The sequence below is a fragment of the Gymnodraco acuticeps genome, unplaced genomic scaffold, assembly GCF_902827175.1.
Source record: "Gymnodraco acuticeps unplaced genomic scaffold, fGymAcu1.1, whole genome shotgun sequence".
In the NCBI taxonomy this organism is placed as follows: domain Eukaryota; kingdom Metazoa; phylum Chordata; class Actinopteri; order Perciformes; family Bathydraconidae; genus Gymnodraco; species Gymnodraco acuticeps.
Genome location: NW_022991443.1, coordinates 205,293 through 228,403, shown reverse-complemented (window position 1 = coordinate 228,403; position 23,111 = coordinate 205,293). Strand labels below are relative to the sequence as shown.

Sequence of the window (23,111 nt, the reverse complement as noted above, 5' to 3'; positions counted from 1 at the left end):
TCCAGACCCTCCCCCGAAACATATTGCCCCTCCCCCCCTTCCCTCTGTCCTCTGCTTGTCTGCTCATTGGCATCAGAGAGAAGGCTGTACATCCTTATGTGGAGCTTGATGTGCATGTGTTTGTACATATTGATCAGTAAACACAGTGTGTCGGCTTAACATGCGTGTTACTGACACTTGGTGTGCTTGGTGATGGGATGTAGCGTCAGAGGAGTCTAATGCGGAGCACAGCCCACTGGCCTGTTTTCATGTGAGAGGAAGGGGAACGTCGACCTGAATGCGGCGCTCGTCGGGCAGCCGCTCTCCCCGGCCATCCTCTTCCCTCTCCGCTCCTCTCCGCCTCCTTCACCCTGGTAATCCTTGCTGACACGACCCACAAAGGACTGAACGCTGGCTGCATCCTCCAGCATCAGGGCTCTCTCCTCTCCCTCCTCCAGTTCTGATCCGTTACAGTCAGCCTGTACAGCAGCAGGACGCTGTTTCTGTAGAGCGGCTGTATATCACATCTCTGGAATACCGGCCTGGCTGCCCTCCTCCTCCTCCTCCTCCTCCTCCTCCTCCTCCTCCTCCTCCTCCTCCTCCTCCTCCTCCTCCTCCTCCTCCTCCTCCTCCTCCTCCTCCTCCTCCTCCTCGTCGGCAGGTTCATTCAGGGAGTGCACCATCAGAACAGCGCTTCAGCCCTGAGGAGGCGTTTTTTTATCTCACTGGAAGCTGGTAGAACCGCTGGTAGCAGGAGGTTGGAGCTGCTTCCTCTCCTTGCCTATTTTTGCCGGCCTCTCTGTTCACCATTCTGCACATCAATATACCAACAGGTAAACCAGCTAAACAGGACATGCTTTATTTATCAGGAGATGCAGTTTCCGTCTTTACTATTTGGGTAACCCTAGCACGTATTTCTTGTTAGACAGTGGAACCCATGTAAGGATGCTGTTCTTATTTTAGCATAGAGAGCAGCATATTCTTTTTTTCGTCAGTTGGGAATCTTATGAAGATAAGCCATGTCCTTCATCTTAAATTAAATATGGCTGCTTCCAATAGCGCTTTCAAATGAGCTGATTCCACTGTCTCAGAAAGGTAATAGAATCATGTGCAAACACAACACGGTCGGTAGGCAGCCAGTCGCTATACGTTCGTGACCATGCTACTACAATTGTGCCACATGTCATTGCAATCTGTAGTAAAGCTAGTGACGTGCTAAGCATGCAGGCATGCATCTAGCTGCAGACGCTATCCCTGTTTGTGTAACAGACTGGTGACGATCAAAAAAGCAAAACATGTTGTGACCTTTGCGTAAGGTGATCTGAGTGTTGTGCAATCGTTTTGGGTTTAACATGTAGATTATTTATTGGAGGTAGCCCAAATACAACATATATATTGGCCCAGGCTTATTTGAGTAGCTATCACAGCATAATGTGCTTGATGCAGACAATGCCCACAGTGCTGTGAGAATCAATATCAAAAGGATTTGATCATGGTAGTGTAAGATTAAATTAAGGTCGGTGATTGCGTCGCTCAGATGACTTGATTGACGATCATCTTCAGGCACTGAATGAAATGATCCTATCCAGGAGCAGAGTAGATGAGACTGATTGATATGTTTGAGTCTGGTTCATTAAAACAAAATAGGATAGAGAGCTCTAAGGGAGAAATTAATAGGGATAACAGCCAGGAAAATAAGTGGTGGATGTGGCCAGCAGCAAAACATATTTTTGAATCCTAAAAAACCCAATATATCTTTAAGTGTATTATACATTTTGTATTTCCCCCCAGCTTTAACTTGCAGTCGGTTTCTGACTAAACTGAACCTGCTATACAGTATATGATATGTTCAAAGCCACCAGACACCATTGACAAAGACAGTACTGCTTCACTGTGTTAGTTTACTGGTAGTGGTAGGTAGACCTTCTACTCTTGTGTTCTGCTTGGTAAGACCACTGTTTTATCAATGGAGTCTGGTGGCTTGGGTGAGGGCATAAACAAAGACTTCGGGTTAAAGCAGAGGAAATATTGAACTATTGCATACACTCAAATACACTGAACAACAATATAAACGCAACACTTTTGTTTTTGCTCCCATTTTTCATGAGATGAACTCAAAGATCTAAAACATTTTCTATATACACAAAATAACCATTTCTCTCAAATATTGTTCACAAATCTGAAAAAGGGTTTATTGTGGCCAGCCTAAGGCACACCTGTGCAATAATCATGCTGTCTAATCAGCATCTTGATATGCCACACCTGTGAGGTGGGATGGATTATCTCGGCAAAGGAGAAGTGCTCACTATCACAGATGTTTTCAGATTTGTGAACAATATTTGAGAGAAATGGTTATTTTGTGTATATAGAAAATGTTTTAGATCTTTGAGTTCATTTCATGAAAAATGGGAGCAAAAACAAAAGTGTTGCGTTTATATTTTTGTTCAGTGTAGATATCAATTGTAGGTGTGCCGGGCCCCTAAAATAAATATGTTTTGCTGTTGCCCTTGTCCACAGCAATACATTGAATAGCTTTAGTGCTGTTTTCCTGTTGGCTCCGTGTCCCAACCACCATCTACTGTAGGAATATACTCTCACAAAGTATCTCAAATATCACTCTTCCAAACATTGGAACTATCGCGTTTTTGCGATAAAGTATTTCACTCAATAATGACTTCTGAAATAATGTACGACTCGACATGTAACACAGGACTGATTTCCAACTGTGTTAAATAAGCTCTTTTTACAAGAAATGAGCCTTAGCTAACCAAAGAAATGTAAAGCTTCCTCCCACTACTGATTATGTTTCTACCAGAAACACAGTCCTTTGTAAGATAAGCACTTTGAATACCTTTTCCAGCCATTATGTTTATTTAATTCCTTTTTTAAGATAAGGCACCAGGCAGACCTTGAGCAACATCTGTCTGACACAAAAGAAAATCAACCAAGCTCAGGAGAATAACTACATGTTCCAAAACAAAGGGCAAAGTTCACAGCAAACCAAATACTGAGCCAGGAAGGGTTCACTCCCCCTGTCAGTAGGATGACTGCTGCATAGTGCTCAGGACTTCAGATGGTCCTGCCGGTTGACCCGGGATAGCAGCATTGCAAAGCTTGCCATTCCACAGAGAACTGGAACCCTACAGCTTTTAACATGTTCAAAAGTGGACTTAAAATCATTGGGCGTGAGTATGCTGTCCCACAATAATCTGAGATGGTAATCTCAGCACGGTGTTATCAGACGTACAGCAAGTGCTTTTAGAGTATCGTGGGTTTGCTGTGGTTTGAGTTCTTGTTGAAGGGTACGGGATAAAGCTTGCTGATAGGAAGATTTCTGCTGGTATCAAGTTGCTTTCAAATCCGTTGCCATTAAGCTTGTAAGAATGCTTGAGGACAAAGCTGACGACAAACATGTGAAGATGTTGACGTTTCTTAGATGCGATCATTATGAGATATTTTCCACGGTACACAGGGATTGTTTGACTAGGGTTTGAGAAAAAGAAGCTATAGCAGAAGCCTGAAATGGAAAAAGTCTAATTGTAGGCCTCTGGAGAAATCTTTGTAAATGTGTTATTTACTCGGGGTCCTTATTGATTTTCCAGAAAGCCACCAGATGTTTCTGACACGAACCAGTTCCAGCAGGCTGTTTCTCATTTCTGATATTAAGGGTAAAGCCCGAGAGCCTGTGCTAGGATTGAACTTTGCTTAGCGTTTAGGTCCAGTAGGAGTCATATGTAGAAGTCTGCACAGGCAAACAGCCTCTTCTTATTAGACTTTAGAGAGAGGATCCGTCACACCACGTGTCACAGGACACAAGGCAAGCTTCTGCTGCTTGAAAATGAGTCTCATTGTTTTGTATCAGTGTGCAGATCCAGGTCCGCCTGCCATGCTGCGTAAACAATGAGATATTTTATCTGCGTAGTGAAGCCAGCAGCCTTGGTAAATAGCCTATGCCCATGTGCCCTATGTAACACTACCTTACTTAACCTGAAGCAGTGACTCTTAAACATGTTGTTTAATCACGTCCAACCAAACAGTCTGTGATGCACAATTTCTCAGACCTGCACGATTCGCCATCATCTCACAGATTCATTGTTTTTGAATGTGCACATTGGAAAACGTACTAAATCCCATGTTTTTGTAGTGTATAAAGTATGCAGTTTGATTGACCCTTTCCAGTTGGTACAAAATGGTACAATTCATTATGAACAGTGACTCTTTTCTTTTTTATATGGAAATTACAAGAACAATAACGTTTTCTGATTTATAATTTGATTTAAAAAACATTTTTTTTAAACCTAAAATATAAAGTGTTTTGCAATATAATCGCCAACAGTATATGGATCTCTAAAACCATATTGATTGCAGTTTACAGCAGCAACATACGTCTACTTCATGGAAATTGCATAATATTCTGGAGCAGTCTTTGAGCATTTGTTTACGGTGTGTGTGTATCTGTGTTGTGGCCAAACGCCTGTCTGGTTGTTTGTGTAAAGGAGGTTGACATTGCCCTCCCAGATTGGCCCTCAGCAGTGTGTATGACAGAAGCCAGCCCATCTGTCATTGCAGGCAGAGAGCAGTAATACTGCTGTCTCAGCCCTCAGTGATCTGTCAAATCTGTAAAACTGTGATTTGTCCCATCTTTACGATTTCCATCATCTGATTTCTAGTCCGGCTCGACTGAGTCCAGGTTACGCTTAGTACTTATTCGGGTGAAATTGCTTTTGTTGTTATTAGGGGTCAAATTGGATGATACGAGTCTGAACTGCAAGCCTTTGCTGTTACTGCAGATAACAATTTCATATTTGATATGGAAATGCACAAGTAAACACATAAGATTGTGAGTCCACAATGTTCAGACCACAAGTGTGTGTGTTTGTTCCCACAAATGTACTTCTAAAACATAAAGAACAATCGCATTGAAAGCTTTTAGAAAGCTTTGTACTAGGGCTGCACAATTAATTTGAATGTTATCAAAATGGATATACCAACTAGGACAATATCGACATTTCCGTAGGCGATTTGCCAACTATGGGAACCATCTGGCTGATGTACCGCGGTGCTGCAAAGAAGTCCCGGCCTACAAACGGTATTCTACAGAATCCTATTAAAATCCTTGTTTGGGTACAGACCCTTTTTAAAAAACACACTAATGATCATGTTAGTATATTGTCCAATTATCATCTTTGAATATCTTTCTGAAATGGTCATTCTCTCTTACATTACAGATCATATCTCAATTGCCATATCACTCAAAAATAATCACAAGTAGCTATTTTTTCCAAATCATGTTCTTCCCTATAGAACTGCTGAGTTGCGATTTAAGTGTGCATTACTTTATACATTGGCGGCCCCACATTTTAGAGGCAAGAGCTTTGTTGGTATGTAGTAATCGCTCTCTGCTGTTTAGGATACGACCTTTGGATTCATTCTTATTTTCTAGCAGTGACCATCTGTCAACAGAACTCACGTGCAATGGGATTTAGGAAGATAAGAGTCTTTTTTTACTTAATGTTTTTGCCAAATGGAGCTAGAGCTTTTTTTCTGGGGTGTCCATTTGTACGTGGTGTTGTAGAGAGGAAGAAAAAAGCTTACAGTAACACTAAGTGTCCCTGACTCTTGTTGTGTCGGTAGAGTCATCCCCCAAATCCCCTGTGTTGCATCTACTTGTCAGTACCGGTCTTGGTGTACTCGATAGTGATTATATATCAGTGTGTTTGGCCTCTCTGGAAACCACGGTGTGGGTAATGGTGGTGTGGGTAATGGTGGTGTGGGTAATGGTAGGTGTGTGTTAATGTATGCGGTAGGTTCTGGTTTGTTTTGTTTGTCTGCAAAACAGTTCCTCAATCTAGGATGCTACATTGTGGTCATACTTTACCGCAAATGTAAAGTGAGCCTTTTTAGGTTGTGGGAATTATTAAACAAAATACCCTTCCCATCTTGTATTGTTTTTAGGTCAGAGAGAAATCCATTTAGATTGTATTGTGAATAACTCACACACCAACTTGGCTATTCTTCATCCATCCACACCCAGAATGCTGCAGGAGCTGCGTGAAAGCCTGTGACAGCTCCTCAGTTTGCATGCTGGAATGTCGGATGATTGGCCAGGATATTATTTCCGTGCATAAAAGAGGCTAAGCTGTCATTTTTGGACAGAAAATGGAAGTATAAGTAGCCAACGTCCCCTCCTTTTGATCCGCTACATCCCATATGTTTTCCTGCTTAAGCAGATGCCTTTAATACCCAAATGATATTGTAATCTTGATAAGCGTGCAAGTGTAATCTCCTCCGCATTACAGACATCTGCCCGTTCTATTATTGAGAGTTTGAACCCTGTGCCTGAACCATCAGCCTTTAAGCTAAATAATCCTATCGGATGAAAATCACCACATAAATGCAGGGTATTTGCCGATCTTAAGGCTATATTTAAACAAATATGGATTGTCTTTAAAACAATGATTACTTATTGAAAAGTGTCCTGTCCAAACCATAGTTTATAGATCAATTATATCAACTTCCAACACTGATATCCCTGCCCTGCTATTGCTAGAAAGTGGACAATGTTTGTGAAAGATTTATCACTTGTGTTTTTGTCCTTTACACTACACCATGAGTCCTCATAGATAATCCAATCTGTATGGGCTATTATACAACACAGCAGGACCTGAATGTAAACATGTCTTTACAGTGAAACGCAACAAAAATGTGGATATTTGCTTCACTTTATTTTGTAGGGTTAGTGTTACTGTGCACATGTCACATCTCTTCAGTGGACTTGCTTCTTTTCTAAAACACAAAAAGACGTTAACACAGGCAGACAAAGTGCTGGCTTTGAGCCGTAATCTAAGAGCTATAGTTATATTGTTGGTACATATTGACAATGTTACGTTCTGTCCTTCTGTTCTACAAGCCTGCAGTTGAACTTTTCTGCAAGCTCACAAAGATGATTTTGTTGTATCATTAGGCACAGAAATAGCACTGCAGTGTCAACAAAGACTGCTTTATGCTTGTTTAATGTCTTGTTTATAAGTGTAACGGTGGAGATGGAACACTGCACTAGTGTATACAAATATACTTCTGACACATTTGTGATTAATGGATGTGATTGGATGTCTGCTGATGGTCATGCTCATCAGCAAAGTTTCTTTCTATATTATCACTGACTCAAGCTACCACATAAATGTCGCTTCCTCTATTAGTTCTTGTTTCTCTATAGCACCTAGTGGCATTCATTAAAAACACTGTCCTTGTGATGACAATTGACAGTTAGTATTATGTCTTCTTGGGAATACTTTGGGATTCCAGTTCTAGGTTTTATGGGTAATATTGTAACCACTATTAGATACATGTCATGTGGATAACTTTACGATGAAGGATACTTGGGGGGTGTGTGTGTGTGTGTGTGTGTGTGGTGTGTGTGTGTGTGTGTGTGTGTGTGGTGTGTGTGTGTGTGTGGTGTGTGTGTGTGTGTGTGTGTGTGTGTGTGTGTGTGTGTGTGTGTGTGTGTGTGTGTGTGTGTGTGTGTGTGTGTGTGTGTGTGTGTGTGTGTGTGTGTGTGTGTGTGTGTGTGTGTGTGTGTGTGTGTGTGTGTGTGTGTGTGTGTGTGTGTGTGTGTGTGTGTGTGTGTGTGTGTGTGTGTGTGTGTGTGTGTGTGTGTGGTGTCAGGGCTTTATTGGAGCAGTGGCATCCAGCTGCTCTCCAGCAATATGCCATGACACACAGCGAGGCCGAGTGAATGATCTACCAGGAAAGGGAGAACACAGCTCTGAATTTAATGAGACATATGGCGTGTTGCTTTGAGTCCCTCATCAGCCACTCACAGACTTATAGTCAGACACAGGTTGCGTGATTCCTTTGTCTAAAAGGCTGTGGAAATAACCCAAAATGTACCATTGCCAGAGTAATGCCTTGAAATAGTTATTGCATTAAAACTAAATTTAGACAGTGCAATATTCGAATCGACAAAGTATAATATTTGATGAATGGTATTTTGAATGAAGTATTGATGGGCTGCAAAGTTATATATATTTTACAATGAGAATGATGAATATAAATCAATCCCTCCTATATCATAATTGCAATATCTGTCAAAATAATCGAAATTAGTTATTTATATCGTGTAGCACTTGAAACCCATTCCTCGACTTTATTTGTGAATGCAGTATCTGTGACTTTCCTGCTTTTAGTTTCCACATTTTCATTAAACTTGCATCTCTTCTTACCTCCAGTGACCCCTGACCTGTTCCCGGATACACCCCTGGTGCCCTCCCTGCCCACAATATCGTCGGCACGGGCCGGCCCCGCCCCTCAGAAGCCGCGGAGGCGCAGCAGCAGCGACAGCGCTGCCAGGCCCCGGCCGCTGCGCTCAGCCCCCAGGCCGGGCCCGAGCAGAGGCAGCATGGAGGTGGGCATGCGCGTGGTGCGTGGTCTGGACTGGAAATGGGGTAACCAGGACGACGGCGAGGGCCACCTGGGCGCCGTGGTGGAGATCGGGCGGCAGGGCAGCACTACTACACCAGACAAGACGGTGGTGGTGCAGTGGGACAGCGGCACAAGAACCAACTACCGCACTGGCTACCAGGGCTCCTATGACCTGCTGCTCTATGACAACGCTCAGATCGGTAAGCTAGAAAGCTAGGGTTATTTTTTTTTCAGATTTGAAATGTTAAAGATGCGTGTGTTTCAAAACCTGAAAATAGATTTGGTTATATTACATGAAAAACACATTTCCAACATTTCCACCCAACGTTTGATACCCAATACATTTATGCAGCCTATATTTTCAATTAATTTGCAGCTGCTTGCATGCTCTTGATCACAAAGACATTTTCCAGTGAGAATTTGGGACCTTAAAATGAGCTCTCCGAGAACCGTGCCTTAACCTTATCAGACGTCATTGTCTTTGAAATGTGACTATAGGGTTTAAAACTCTACCGAAAGCAAAGTTAATCCAGAAGTTCAAATCACAAGCTATCATCCATTAACACGCACACACTCGCACACAAAGCCCATTCTGAGTAGGCATCTCAGCCTCCCCCCCCCCCCCCCAAGTAGATTTCAGATCTGTGGGAAACACTGGGCATGGTACGTATCTCTATACATTAACCATTAAGCTCTATACTTGACTCAAATGACACATACAGTAATGCAGGACTCATTACCATTTTGCTCCATTTAAAGTGAAATTGTTCTGCCTCAGAAGCTTGCCCTTCAGTTAATGGAGCGCAAGAAGAGAAGGGATGAGGGGGTGGGGTATTTTTGTCATCATGTTTGTGCCTTGGCTCCTCCACATCCCATGATATGAGCCGCTGTGATAAGTAGTGCGGACATGACGTATGCCTTCACTGCTTCACTTGCACTATAGCAACCTCTGCCATGTTAAATTCATAGCCCCACTCACCTTTCTCCAACAACCTCTCCTTCCCCTGCAGGCGTGCGTCACTCCAATATCATCTGTGACAGCTGCAAGAAGCACGGCATCATGGGAATGCGATGGAAGTGCAAGGTGTGCTTCGACTATGACCTGTGCACCCAGTGTTACATGAACAACAAGCACGACCTGAGCCACGCTTTCGAGCGCTACGAGACAGCGCACTCCCAGCCGTGAGTACTGCACTGCCAGCACAATTGATCCTAATTGAAATTCTAATTACGGTGTCGTCCGTCACAATGTCTCCTCTTGACCGGCTTGCTCTATTCAAATCCAGTTTGACTCATAGAAGGTTAGACCTTATTAGTGTTCAATCCTTCAATTAACTTTCATTAGTCTGGTGTCTGGCTACACAGGCCAACAGCATCATCAGCTTTTCCACTTTTGTCTGTTTGATTTGCTGAGTTTCTAATGGTGATGTAATAATATTATCAGGGTTCATTTCCAGATGACAGTAATTTTATAAATGAATGGCTCGCCCTTAAGTCAGTTTAGGCAAACCACACTCGCCCCCGTCTTGCTGACTCTTCGTGTCCTACGTATCCTGCACTGGAGTGACTTGAGTTCTCCCTTTTAGAATCCACTCTTCTGCATCAGTTCACAGTAAAGCTCCAAACTGCTGCAGGCACCGTCTGAATGTCAGCTGGATGGCCTGTTCTCGTTTTAACGAGGTGATATGTATGACCCAGATTCCTCCTATAGTTCAGCCCAGTCCAGGTCCTATACGGTTCCATTTATTTTCCTGTGCTTGCTGTACAATGAACTGTGCAATTGTGGGTAAGATTCAAGACTTGCTACTCTTTAGCTTAGATTTGATTACATATTGTATTAAGATATGACAGGCAAGAAGGGTAGTTATTGTCTTCTAAAAAATTTCCAACCATGATTTGATTCAGTCAGGATGAGCTACTATTTATATAAGAAGCAACATAGAGACAGAAGAGTTAAACAAATGCAAAACTGAATTGTTTCAGCTCCTTAACATGACTTCAAACTGGCATCCTTGCTATCAATTAATGTGATTGCATTCTCAATAGATATGAGAAACATCTTTGCGAAAGCCATTTCAGGTTAAGGAGTTTTAATGATGTACTCTGATGGTTGGGGTGGAAATGGAGCTGCACACCAATTACACCAATTAGTTAAGCATAGTGACAGGAGTTGGAATCTCATTTAGTCCCTAACCTCAGTTTCTCTTCACAAATATTGATTGTCATGAGGCCCAAATGTTGGGCTCAGCAGTGTCCTTCATTATGGACTTGTTTTTTGGGTGGAGCAAACACCTGCATGTAACCCTCAGGTCAAACCTGGCCTTCCCCTCTGTGGACAATGCACAAATACTCATTTATTCTCACTGAAAACTTCATTGACTTTGGTCAAATGTTTTGTATAATTATTTCTAATAATTTGCATTAAAACATAGATTTCAGTCTTAAGAAAGTACTACAATCATACACTTTATAAAATAAGTGGATGTTGTTAGTGATGTGATTTTTGGACTACTATTTGTATACCTCTTGTTTGGAATTGTGTCGCCCCATATTGTTTTTTTTGGAAATGGCAGTGACTATATTTGAAGGAGATGGTAGATGAGCGAGGCCCGCTAAGTCACTAGCCAATGCTATTGCTAGCAAGACTAGTTGGGTACATCCATAATTAATGTAGTGAAATTAACTTGAAAGCCAATTCCAAAAATTCTTGCAACCTTGGTGTTTCAACCTGCTGGCAATCAAAAATAATGCAGGTTTAAAGCATGCTTTCAGAACATTTTCCCTCTGGCAAGGGCCAGAGTCTTGACAGCTGTCGGTTTTGTTTCTATGGTTCCCTCCCCTGTAGCCTTGTGTCACTTCTGGCTACATCACATGCAGATGATAGCTAATTTGTTTTGCTTTGAAAGGTCAGACGCAATCAAGGCCAAAGTTGAAATAGTTGTACTCTTTGCTCTGTCAGTCTAGGGGCATATCTTCCGCCTAGTCAGGTGGCACTATTTCTCCATGGGAAGATAACGGCTATGGGCATCCAGATCTTTAATCTGAGTTATTTAAAGGTTTGTACAGTAATCCAAAGTAACACGTTGGTAAGATAAAATTGTTAAACTTGGAAAACTAGAAATAAGTCATCAGAAATATCCTACTTTTTCTGGGTTGATAAGTAATATGTTAGTACCAAATCGTATTTGAAAACTCAAACTTACTGTAAGAATTTGCTGTGGTTTGGTAATCTTATACAGTCTGTAAAAATCCTTTTTCATAGTGTGACTTTGGTTTAGGTCACAATAGGAGTACAATGTGTATCAAATTACATCTGCACATTCATTTAGTTTAGCAAAAGCTATCACATAAAATTCCAATTGAAAGTCATTTAAACCTTTGTTTCAGATAGATAACAATTCTGTATGAAACTCACAAGGTTAAGACTTTAAAGACTATTGTTGGACACCTTTTAATGCTACATTTCTTTCAGTGCTTCTCAAAGTGTGGTCCGCGGACCACTGGTGGTCCGTGAGCGCCCCCTAGTGGTCCGTGAGTATATTGATAACATTTCACATTTGAAATAAATACATTTATTTAAGTTTTTCGCACTCTCGCGGGAATATCTCCGCAATGGAACAAGCTTAAGTTTCACTTTCGATTGCATGATATAGCCCAGATAAGCACCTTCATCACACATGTTGCCACTTGTTTGTACAATTTTCAGGCAATTTGTAAAAAACGATGTGTTTTTGGATATTTGTGGAGTTAGGTGGTCCGCGAGTGTTTTTTTATTGGTTAAGAGGTCCTTGGTATGAAAAAGTTTGAGAAACACTGTCTTAAATGGATAAAATACTAACATAATTGTTTTCACTAATCTAAAAGGTATTGAGAAAATGGATCCTCTTTCGTTTGTCTGCATTCCTTCTGAATGGATTGACGTCACTGATAATCAGTGTTGTGCTAGTTACTGAAAACCAGTAACTAGTTACCATTACTAGTTACTTCATTTCAAAAGTAACTCAGTTACTTTACTAGTTACTTACACCACAAAGTAATGCGTTACTGTGAAAAGTAACGTTTTAGTTACTTCGACAAATGGCTCCCATTAATGCCCTTATAGCCTTCCTTTCAGTACTGTTATTGCATTGGAGAATAATACAATCTGTTGATCAACTTGACATGCATTATATGCAATCTGGATTGCATCGATATTAGCTGGCTTTCCATTTTTGTATATTCTTTCTCCAGGTAGTTGGAAAAAGTTTTCCGTCCCATATGCCGTGTGCCGCCCGGACATGCTATCATGCTAACTAGCTCCCTGAAAGCGGGTGACTCCACTGTAGCAATAGCCTGCATGTGTTCTACAACATACCGTGCAATGGCTTTATCGACTTTTCCCTGGCCAGCAGTCCCTTGGTTAAAATCCAGCCGCTGTTGCTTAGGTGGAGGTGGAGTGGCGTTGGATGAGTCTGGGTCTGTGCCGGTCTTAGCTACTAGCTTCGTCCCAGCATGTTGTTTTTGCAGATGTTTTAAGAGATTTGAATGACTGGTTTGGGCAGTAGATAGGATCTTTTACCCGCCAAGACACAACTTACATTTAACTAAAACGTTCTTTTCTTTGTGCTCGACAAAAGTGAAATAGTGAGAATATCTCCAGGTGGAGAAACTAGACTTGAGCTCCGCCGCCGCCATGATGGTCTTGTTAGTAAACAACACAAATACGCCCACAGCGCGTCTCCGCATGTGACACAGGAAGTATCTAAGTACATTTACTCAGGTACTGTACTTAAGTACAGTTCTCATCTCTGTTCGCCTGGCTGTTGACTATATAAAAAAACTAACGGAGTAACGCACCATGTAGTAACGGTAACTGAGTTACTGAATTTAAAAAGTAATGCGTTAGAGTACTAGTTACTGCCAAAAATAACGGCGTTACGTTTTTCTCTTTCCTGTAGTTTGTTATAAAGCTTTTAGTGCATGTAAATAATCAGCAAAGGCGGAAATTCTCTTTTTAAAAATAAAGTTCCCTCCAGAGGGAGTTTCTCTAACAATATTAACATGACATTTCCCATTCATACCACATGGTCTTTGCTGTGCTATCAAATACATATTTGAATAATCTCAGGGAAATTGAGTTGTGACTGTCCCCCTGCAGTGGGACGCAGCGTACGTGTGGGCGGACATCACGTGAAAGTCACTTCTTTCCTGGTCTGATGAGTGAAATAGAGGAACACTTAAGAATATTTGGTGCTTAACACAAAGTGCCTCTTTATATCCAGACCACGCTGACCCATATTTCACTGACAGCATTTCAAAAGACTCATTTATAATCTGGTAGTCATGGGACACACTTGACATTGCCTTCGAAAGGCACATTTAGCCTGGTTTCATGATGAGTGGGGCTCGTTGTTTCAGCAGTGATTTATTTGAGGAGACCGGGGTTTGGGCTCAGCATAGTGAAGAGGAACTCCTTTCATGTGGACCAAACATCTGCGAGGGGTTTAATGGCTTTAAAGCAGGGTGGATCTATTTGTAGTTTGTAAACATACTTTAGGCAGGAAGTTAGTCGGGGTCCTGAGGGCACAATGGGAAGTTGTCAACACTATAAACTGGTGCGACTTGCTTACACTCCATCACAAACATGTTGTGAGCCGGATGGACCATAAGTGGGTGTCCCTTTGTAATCACCACAGATTTGACCTGATTAGCTTGTTGACATTCTCAGCTGCGGAGGATTACCATGTTAACATTTTTAACTTCCTAGACAACATGCATTGGATAACAGGTTTTGGATAGGAAGGTGTATTTATAGCAAAGCATTAAGCTGTGTATTAGTGTTACTTAATTTGACTCTGTGTGTTGTATCTACACGGAGTAGAGCATTTGTATTACCATGAATGTTTAAGATATACGATTTATATCGATGTAATTATATACATGTAGTGTAGGGCTGCATTCAAAAATTAGACATATTGATTAATATAATAATTACAAATATTCGTTAAAGTGCCAAATTAGCAAAACTAATGTTGTTTTGAGAAACTTAAATATATAGATTTTTCTGCTTTCAGATGTTTTATATACTATTTAAGTGAATATAATTTGGTTTTGGACTGACATTACTAGATGTTTTAAGACTTTGAGCAACAGTATGGATACTTTTCATAATTTTATAGACCAAAAAGATGAATCTAGAAAATGATCTGCAGCCCCTATGACATGTCACGATGTAAGTGGCTGTTCAGTGATCTCAATGGCTTAAAGGTTTCTTTATTTAGTTACTGAGTTTACACAACATTCAGACGTGTGTGGTTATACTGAGTGCTCAGGGCATCATGCGTGTACCATATGTTTACGATGAGATGGTTGGTGTGCAGCTGGTTAATCGGCTCCACACAAACGCCACACAGAAAGTTCCAGGGTATATATCCGGTCAACCCAATTCCTAATCCTTTTCCCTTCTGATCAAGCTACACTGCACCACCTAAATAGAAGAGGTCAAGTGTAGTATTCACGTCATGTCCAACCCAACGCTTCTTTTATCATCCCGAGTTTTCCAGCACTTTCTCTGGAATTTCTAAGCTTGTTTGCAATATATGAACATTGAACTCTCGATTTCACTCACACAACGGCTGTCCTCCTGAATGTTTTTAAAAAGGTTTCATTCTTTTGGTACGTGAAGCGTGGACTAAAGCACATTTGTTAGACATTAAACAATGAATACATGCTTAAAGTGTCCTCAAAGGGAATTTTATTCTGAAAAAAGACTAATCCTTATAAGCTTTTAACATGGCTAATGAAAATGAATATTCCACTAATATTTACAGGCAGGTATGCATACCCCAATTTCCTACCTTTTCTATCAATTTAAAAGAAGCTATGTTTTTCCTTCCGATCAGAAAGGTGGGCTATTCTTTTGGTTTGTGTTCAGCTCATGGAGCTAAATGGGCAAGGGGCCACTTTTCAAAAACTGCTGTAAAAACCGGGTGACATTTTTAACCACGGCCATCTGAATTTTAAGATGAAGCCGTCAACCATCATTCCACTCAAAAATGGTACCTAATAGCCTAACCAATTAATGTGAATTCTTTTTCTTCTGTTCCCTCCCTTTTGATTTCAACAAATAAAGCTTAATTCTGTTTACTTCACTGCCTCTCAAAGGGTAAAAGTCACTTGTCTGACTGTTGACCCAGCTGTTATCGTTATGTCAGAAGGTGGCAGGTCCTGATCCTGTCTGGGAGCACTGGTGACATTCAGCCAGGCAGGATTAGAAATCTTGATCCCTTCAAAGAGCTGTTGTCTTTTTCGGAGTAGCCGCACCGGAACACATGTCAAACACTGAGGTCATCTGTCTGTTTACACCCCATTTACCACTGATATAATTCATCGATCCAGTCTTTGGAAAACTATTTTCTCTTACTAAACAGCTCTTCATCTTTCATTATAGAAAGTACTGCTCTTGGTGTCTTTTAGAGTCAGTCCTTCATGTCTGAACTTAATCAGGAAATTGGCACAGGTTGCTACATTCACTCCTTGACCCTTAATACTTCAAGTTCTGGAAGTCTATTACCGGAACTAGTTGGCCTTATCACAGTTGTTCCATTTATAAACTAAAATCCTTGAAAAGCTCTTAAAACCCATCAACAAAATGAATGCATTGAAGCAATGAAGGAAAATATGTATACTTAACAAATGAACTACTGTTTTTTCTATATCTCTATTTATATTTCTCATATACTTTGCCCAGTGGTGGCCTGCTTCCTGATGGATCTGCTGTCAAGGGATTAGGCTCAAAGCTCTGTTTACAGATACACTCTCTGCACCGACATGTCAAAGCCCAGTCGCATGCTAGGATTTACTTTTAGTTGGCTCTAAGAGTCAAATGTCCTTCTGTTTCCTGCCAAAGCACCCAGGAACCTTGAATGTGTTTCCATTGGCGGGGGATGAAGTTAGCCAAGGCTAACTTGAAGCAATACCCGGCAGACAGACATGTGGAAGCAGCAAAGCCTCTATCAGACTCCCTGAGGACGACAGCTCTGTCAAGGCTCTTCTTCTTTTGATCACACTGGATTTTATATGACTTTGAGTGTTTTCAAAAAGCTGTTTGCCTTAAATGGAAGCTGGGGTTTGATCTCGTCAAAGTATGGGAATAGGCAGCTCCTTTGCGCCAAGATCTGATCAAATATTTACCATAAGGTATGTCAGATTTTGATGAAATTACTTTCTCTTACCCCCTAATCCCACCAGGAGCATCTGCGCTGCGCTGCGTTGCGCTGCGGCTGCGGCGTTTTTAGCGATCGCGGCCACTCTAGTCAATGGGTGCTATTCCACCAAACACGCTGCGCCGCGCTGCGCCGCGGCTCGAAGCGTCCCAGAAGCTCCTCGCCGCAAGGAATTTCTAAAATATAGGATGAATCCTATTTTTGACGCGGCGCAGCGCGGCGCAGGCAAGAAGTGGAATGTTCATCCAACAACTGCGAGGCTGCACACACGACGCTCCGCTTCCGCAACGCTTTGAAACGCGCCTGGTGGGTTAGGACGCAGGAGGAGGTCGCAGCGCGGCGCAGCCGCAGCATAGACGCTTCCAGTGGGATCAGGGGGTTAGATTGCCTGCATCTTTAATGGCAATTTGGGCTGTTAGTCAGGGTGTCGGCAGCTATGCATTGGTTTATTTTGAGTTGAGCTTTTGACAGACGGGAAATCCCATCGGAATAAATACTTTGTCTTAACTCCTGCTTATCTCTTGACCACTTGTGGAAGAACTGTGCTACAATAAACAAAATTCTTCAAATTAATGAGAAGTTGGACGTTAGGCAGAGGACACACAAATGATAGGGGGATCACATGAGACAGGTTGCACTGTGCTAATAAGAGGAGAAAAAAGGCTGATTCATGTTTAAAAAAACTTGAAACAAAAAGGTTTTGTTGGTTTCAAACATTTAGGATAATAATTAAACAAATTAAAGATAAACTTTAAATTAGATTTATGATTGATAGACTACATTTATTCTTAAAACCTTTTTTAAAAAATTGTAAAATCTGAGTCCTTAATACTGACAAATGAATTATGAGGTAAATGCATTCATATAGAAATATTGTGATACTGCACTTTTTCTTTGCTATTTCATGTTGTGTTGGTCTTTTTAATATGGATTGTGTGACAAGGGATTTCATATAAAGTCTCAACATTGTCTTTGATGGTCTGTCGAGCAGTTTGATCAGCTGTGTCTCCGTGCTCTTATCGCAGAGTGTGCTTGGCACCGAGGCAGAACCTCCCACGGATCATCCTCAAAGGAATCTTCCAGGGGGTCAAAGTGGTTCGTGGACCTGACTGGGACTGGGGAAACCAAGACGGTGAGTGGTGTTTGTGGGGGGAACATTTTCTTAACCACCAGCTCTGTCCTGCTAACTCAGCAGGCCCCCCTACCTTCTCGAGCATGGAGCTGTATTCCTCTTCAAAGTGTTTCTCCATCCACAGCCTATAATAACATCCCAACCTCACGTCTCATTAACCCGCACTATGTCCTGTTACTTTGTGTCTGCGTGCATTTATATTGCCTGTGACTCATCTGAGTCTGCTCCACAGATGTGCCTGTCTGAGTGTCCTTGTTTCTGTAACATGTATCTTCTTTGTTTCTCTTTTTCCTGTGTAGTGGCATAAACTGAGAAGCCCATTCACTTAAAACACAGTATACCCTGCAAGTGTTGAGAAAGTAGAGAATAGAGATTGCACATTCCTGGCTTTTAAGAATGTCTGAAGTCTACACTGTTGCCATTTTGAGACAACCTGTTCTGCCTGATGTTTAAAATAGTTTTAATATTAAAGCGCTCTTCCATATTAGTGAGCTAAATTCCAGCCTTTGTATGTTCCCTTTAGGGAAATAAGGAATGCTACTACAGTATTTCTTCATCTTTCCCGGGTTGGGTTCATCTTTGTCTCTGAGAATAGCAACGCTTTTCTTTTTCTGGGAGAGAGCGAATGAGTCAAAATGTCCTTTTGGTGTCTTTGAAATCATCGCCCTGGGGTTTGGGGAAGTCACTCATCCGGCTTAAACTGTGTTTGCGCTCTGAGCATGCTCAGAAACCCCCAGCATGTAGTCTAATGGGTCACTGGTTTAGCTGGTGTGGTGGTTAGGAACTTCAATGGCTTGAAAAAGGGTGTTCTTGCATTGTTAAACCTGATGTAAAAATATTTAGGTTGATCCCTTAATTTTGATTTGATGCTATTGAAAATTGGAAGTGAGTGACACTTGTCAGCTTATGTCTCTACAGGGGAGCTGTTTCTCCCACACCTCTGTGTCTGTCTTCTCATTGTCTCATATATCTACATTGAGCTTGTTGTCATTTTACACTGAATAATTTCATGTTTTCTCTCCTGATCCAAACACATTAACTTCACTCTGTCTCTGCATCTAATAATTTTTCCTTCTTTAAAGAGCCAATGTATTTGCCTTAATCTTTGCTTTTCTCCCAACAATGATACATTATTGTTTCTTGCACATTTGTCTGTGTATGTATGCATGTGTAGGCGGGGAGGGTAAGGTTGGGAAGGTAGTGGACATTCGCGGCTGGGACACGGAGTCCGGTCGCAGCGTGGCCAGCGTCACCTGGTCTAATGGCACCACCAATGTCTACCGAATGGGCCACAAAGGAAAAGTGGACCTCAAATACGTGTCTGATGGTCAAGGAGGATTCTATTACAAAGAACACCTACCAAGGCTCGGTAAGAACAACAGATTCATGTTTCAAAAATAGGATTTTAAGTCATTAATGACTCAGTTTTGTTAGGGATAACACCGGATAGTTGGGAGTATATTGGACATATATCGGCTTCATGAACAATCTGATTCTTGTGCGTCATGTCATTTTTCAAGTTTAGACCACACAAGATCGTGGTTAAGTCCAAAATTCAACATTTATTGAACAAATAAATCAATAAACACGACATGTTTTTATTTCTCTTGAAATATTATTTTTCAATCCATATTTGTTGATGTTTAGCTTTACCAAAAACTATTCACTGTGGTCAAGAGAATGCACCTATATAAAAGAATCAGTCTAGATTCACAATTTAACACAACAACATCATTAAATCCATCCCTACTTCCAACTGATAAGTGCAGTTCAGCCCTCCATTTAATATTCAATCCTAACGTAATTTCTCTGTACTGTAGGTATACAGAAAAACATTCTAAGTGACAACCTGTTTGCCCTATTTTCTTCTAATTATTTGACGTATTTTTGCTTGACATTTGTAAACGTTACAACAATGTAAATATGATGGAATGGAACAATTATAGACATGCTACCTTCAAACCTGAACTTGTCGGCTTTGTGAAATCCTTGTAACTCTTAATAACAATGCCTGTCCATCCAGGAGAGCACGCAGAGCTGCAACGCCAGGAGAGCGCCGACGGCCACTCCTTCCAGCAGGGCGACAAGGTCAAATGTCTCCTGGAGATGGAAATCCTACGACAGATGCAGGAGGGCCATGGAGGGTGGAACCCCAAAATGGCAGAGGTATTAAAGTCTTCCCTTCTGCCAGAGAGAGAAATCACACAAACATATTAACTAAAGAGAGCTTAACATAGCTCCCTGAGGAGTTCCTCTAATGAAAAGTACAACATGAACTTCCCCTATTTTTTCCAATATGCTTCAATTAACTCTTTGTACTTCACCAAAAATATTTCTACAAATATTCCCTCAAACAATCATAACACACGTGCCTCTCAAGCCTGGCATATAGAATATTTATATAAGTGTCTCAGATGGACATTGGCGTGCAACAGAGTGAAAGGAAACGGAGCGTCCAACTTTCAAATCACAGCTGCTAAAGGGAACATTAAGGTCACGGGCGTGCACAGAGACACCCTGGGTGAAACGGCCAATTTGTGTTTGCAGTACATTTGCCGGATCGGGACTATTCACAGAATTACTGACAGAGGCGATGTCAGAGTCCAGTACAGCAACAACATCCGCTGGACTTTCCATCCTGGGGCCCTCACCAAGGTATAGTTACAGATATGAGGATCTCACATGCTTCAGAACTTCAGTTTAATTAGACTTTATCTGGATTATAAATATGTTAGTAGTTTGTAACAATGTCTCCATTTTTTATTTCCACTAGGTGAACACTTTTGGAGTTGGCGAACTAGTAAAAGTATTGGAGGACATCGACAGTGTGAAGAGACTACAGGCTGGCCATGGAGAGTGGACAGACAGCATGGCTCCTGTATGCTCATTTAGCCTCATTATAGATGATAGCCTGATAACACTAACGCCGCATGGTGTTTCAGCGTTAGTTATAGAGGCTGAATTCATGCTCTCCTGGGGCAGAGGTGTGGATTGAGGCACATGACTGTGACAAGAGTGTGACTGAATCTTTAGACTGAGGTCATGATGACTTTATAGCTGACTTTACAAAATAAAAATAACTACTTTTAACTCAATTGTAGGTAGAATAATAGGAAAGATAACAGAGCAGGAGAGGGGAAAAATACTTGAATGTAATACATTTAAAGAAAGAGATTTATATACAAATGCACAAGCAACAACACTTGAGTAATCTCTGAAATGTTATAGTCATACATTTGAAGAATATATAACAAATTAGAACAATCATTTTATTTTTGATGATTCTTTTGATATTACCATAATTTGTTGTTGTCCTAAAATGACCCTTATATGTTGTACTTTCACACCAATGACTCATGCCCTAATTTGGATTTAAGTCTTTTGACTTGGAATGGCCCCAGCAATGACTCATTATTATTTGCTATATTTATGTAATGTTCTAACTGCTACTAGGAGATAGACACTCAACCTGAAAATCATTAACATGTCAATTAAATTAGATGGTTACTTGTTTAGGACTTGAAATTAAAAAACATTTTATTAAAGTTTTAACCTGGCACTTTGGACGTGCATGTCTGGATGTGCAACTTGACTTTCATAACTAAGACGTATCACTTGCAATAAAAGGACTTTGTCCCACCTCAGTATTCTGATATGTTTATGTTACCCCTTGTCTGTGTGCATGATGTTAACTGTGCCAAAGTAAAGCCTGCATTTGTCTCCCTAAGAATTAAAAGTGAACTACTTCCCAAAAATTGTGTGAACATCAGGAAGTAATCAAATTTAAAGATGCTTCTGTGAATTCAGCCTGGTTATTTGTCAACCTTCTCCATTGTTATCTACTATTCTACTCTTTCTTTCTCACCCACCCATACCACATCCGCCTTACTCACTGTTTTTGTCCCTAGGTGCTCGGCCAGGCCGGGAAGGTGTTGAAAGTATATGCGGATGGTGACCTTCGGGTGGCGTTCGGAGGCCAGACGTGGACCTTCAACCCAGCGTGCCTCACGGGCCAGACGGTGGAGGTGGACGCCAACCTCATGACGGCCGAGAACCCCAACGAATCTGGAAGTAAGGCCTCTGCCGGGACGAGGGGGCTCATCTCTAACACTCCAGCTCCGGCTTTACCTTCTGCGGGCATTTTCTCATTCTCCCCTGTCCTCATTCCAGCTGCATGCTTTCACATTCAGGCTGTGGAAATGGTCATGGCCATTCCCTGTCCGTCTCTTTTTCAGCAGTGTATTTATGGGCTGTCATTTTTTGAAGTGTTCTTCTCTCTTGCATGTCATGATACTGCATGTTGACAGCAAGAGGCTTTGGCAGCACGCCTTGACTAAATCAGCTCTGTGCATGTGTTCACCTCAGCGGGTGGGAGCTTGGCAACAGTGCTGTGTGTGTGTGGTCAGATTGGGGGCATTTTGACTCATTCCTGTGGTTTTGAATTGAGCTCAGCTAACCTGTCTGTCTGCTATTTTAGCCCTCTGGAAGATTTTTCGAAACAATTTTTATAATGTTGTTTACTTTGGACTGATTTAGCTTTATTAATCCCTTTGTCTCTCTTGTTTATCCCCCTTCTTTCACAACATCTCCCCCCTCCCTTCACCTGCCTATGTCTCTGTGCAGGTACAGTCATATCGGTGTTGGAGAAGCTGCTCTCTCAGTCCACGGAGCAGGACAATCCCAGCCGGCTGGTCATCGAGGCAGCGCACGGCAGTGCCAACAAAGTGCGGGAGTTGGTGCAGAAATATCCCGACAAGGTTAGTGCACCCCTACTCCTCTCTGCTGCAGTCCACTGCCCGTTCCAAGAGCTCTTGCTACCGGGACACCAAGACTGGGGGCGGGGAATTTAAGGGCCAGAGTGACATAACAGCTCTCGTAACAGACAAACTCTAATGTCTCTTTAAAGTATTGACTCTTAGACGTTGTAACGTCACTGAAAGAATCTGCAACTCCTCTCACAAATAAAGTTGTATTGTTATGTATTATTATGTAATTTACTCTATTTATACATTTAATCTACAGAGAGAAATGAGGACACTATGGCTATTTAGGATTGCTAAATCAAGATTAAAATGATATGTTGGCCCTGTGAAAAATACTTTCAGTACAAGTTAGTCACTTAAATAAAGGATTTATTTGTTTTCAATTTAGACAGGTGGTAATATAGTAGTAGGAGTTGGCGATAATGTTCTTCGACCAAAAATATATATATTTATAATAAGAAAATTCAAGTGTGGCTTTCGTGAATCAACCATATTAATTTTACAATCAGTTTTTTTTCTTGTTGTTCATTTTCTACTTCAATGTCGGAAATGCTCAGTCACTATTATTTAACTGACAAATTGCTATGACCTACAGTTGGTTTAAAATGTTTT

General features: G+C 41.4%; 1 protein-coding gene across 7 annotated transcripts in view; it reads left to right on the top strand.

Annotated features, from left to right (window-relative positions):
- The window catches only part of mib2 (mindbomb E3 ubiquitin protein ligase 2), a 45,840-nt gene that overhangs the window by 5,684 nt on the left and 17,045 nt on the right, over window positions 1-23,111 (top strand). For 2 of the 7 annotated variants that reach the window (XM_034196376.1, XM_034196380.1), the window contains exons 2-10: window positions 8,208-8,600; window positions 9,411-9,582; window positions 17,630-17,736; window positions 18,911-19,105; window positions 19,760-19,902; window positions 20,284-20,391; window positions 20,510-20,614; window positions 21,645-21,807; window positions 22,360-22,493. In XM_034196376.1, coding sequence (XP_034052267.1) covers window positions 8,208-8,600; window positions 9,411-9,582; window positions 17,630-17,736; window positions 18,911-19,105; window positions 19,760-19,902; window positions 20,284-20,391; window positions 20,510-20,614; window positions 21,645-21,807; window positions 22,360-22,493 — 1,520 coding nt within the window. Of the gene's footprint in view, window positions 1-66; window positions 813-3,010; window positions 3,165-4,995; window positions 5,069-8,207; window positions 8,601-9,410; window positions 9,583-17,629; window positions 17,737-18,910; window positions 19,106-19,759; window positions 19,903-20,283; window positions 20,392-20,509; window positions 20,615-21,644; window positions 21,808-22,359; window positions 22,494-23,111 lie in introns of those variants that run through there. The other 5 variants (XM_034196379.1, XM_034196375.1, XM_034196374.1 and 2 more) reach the window with 5 other exon arrangements.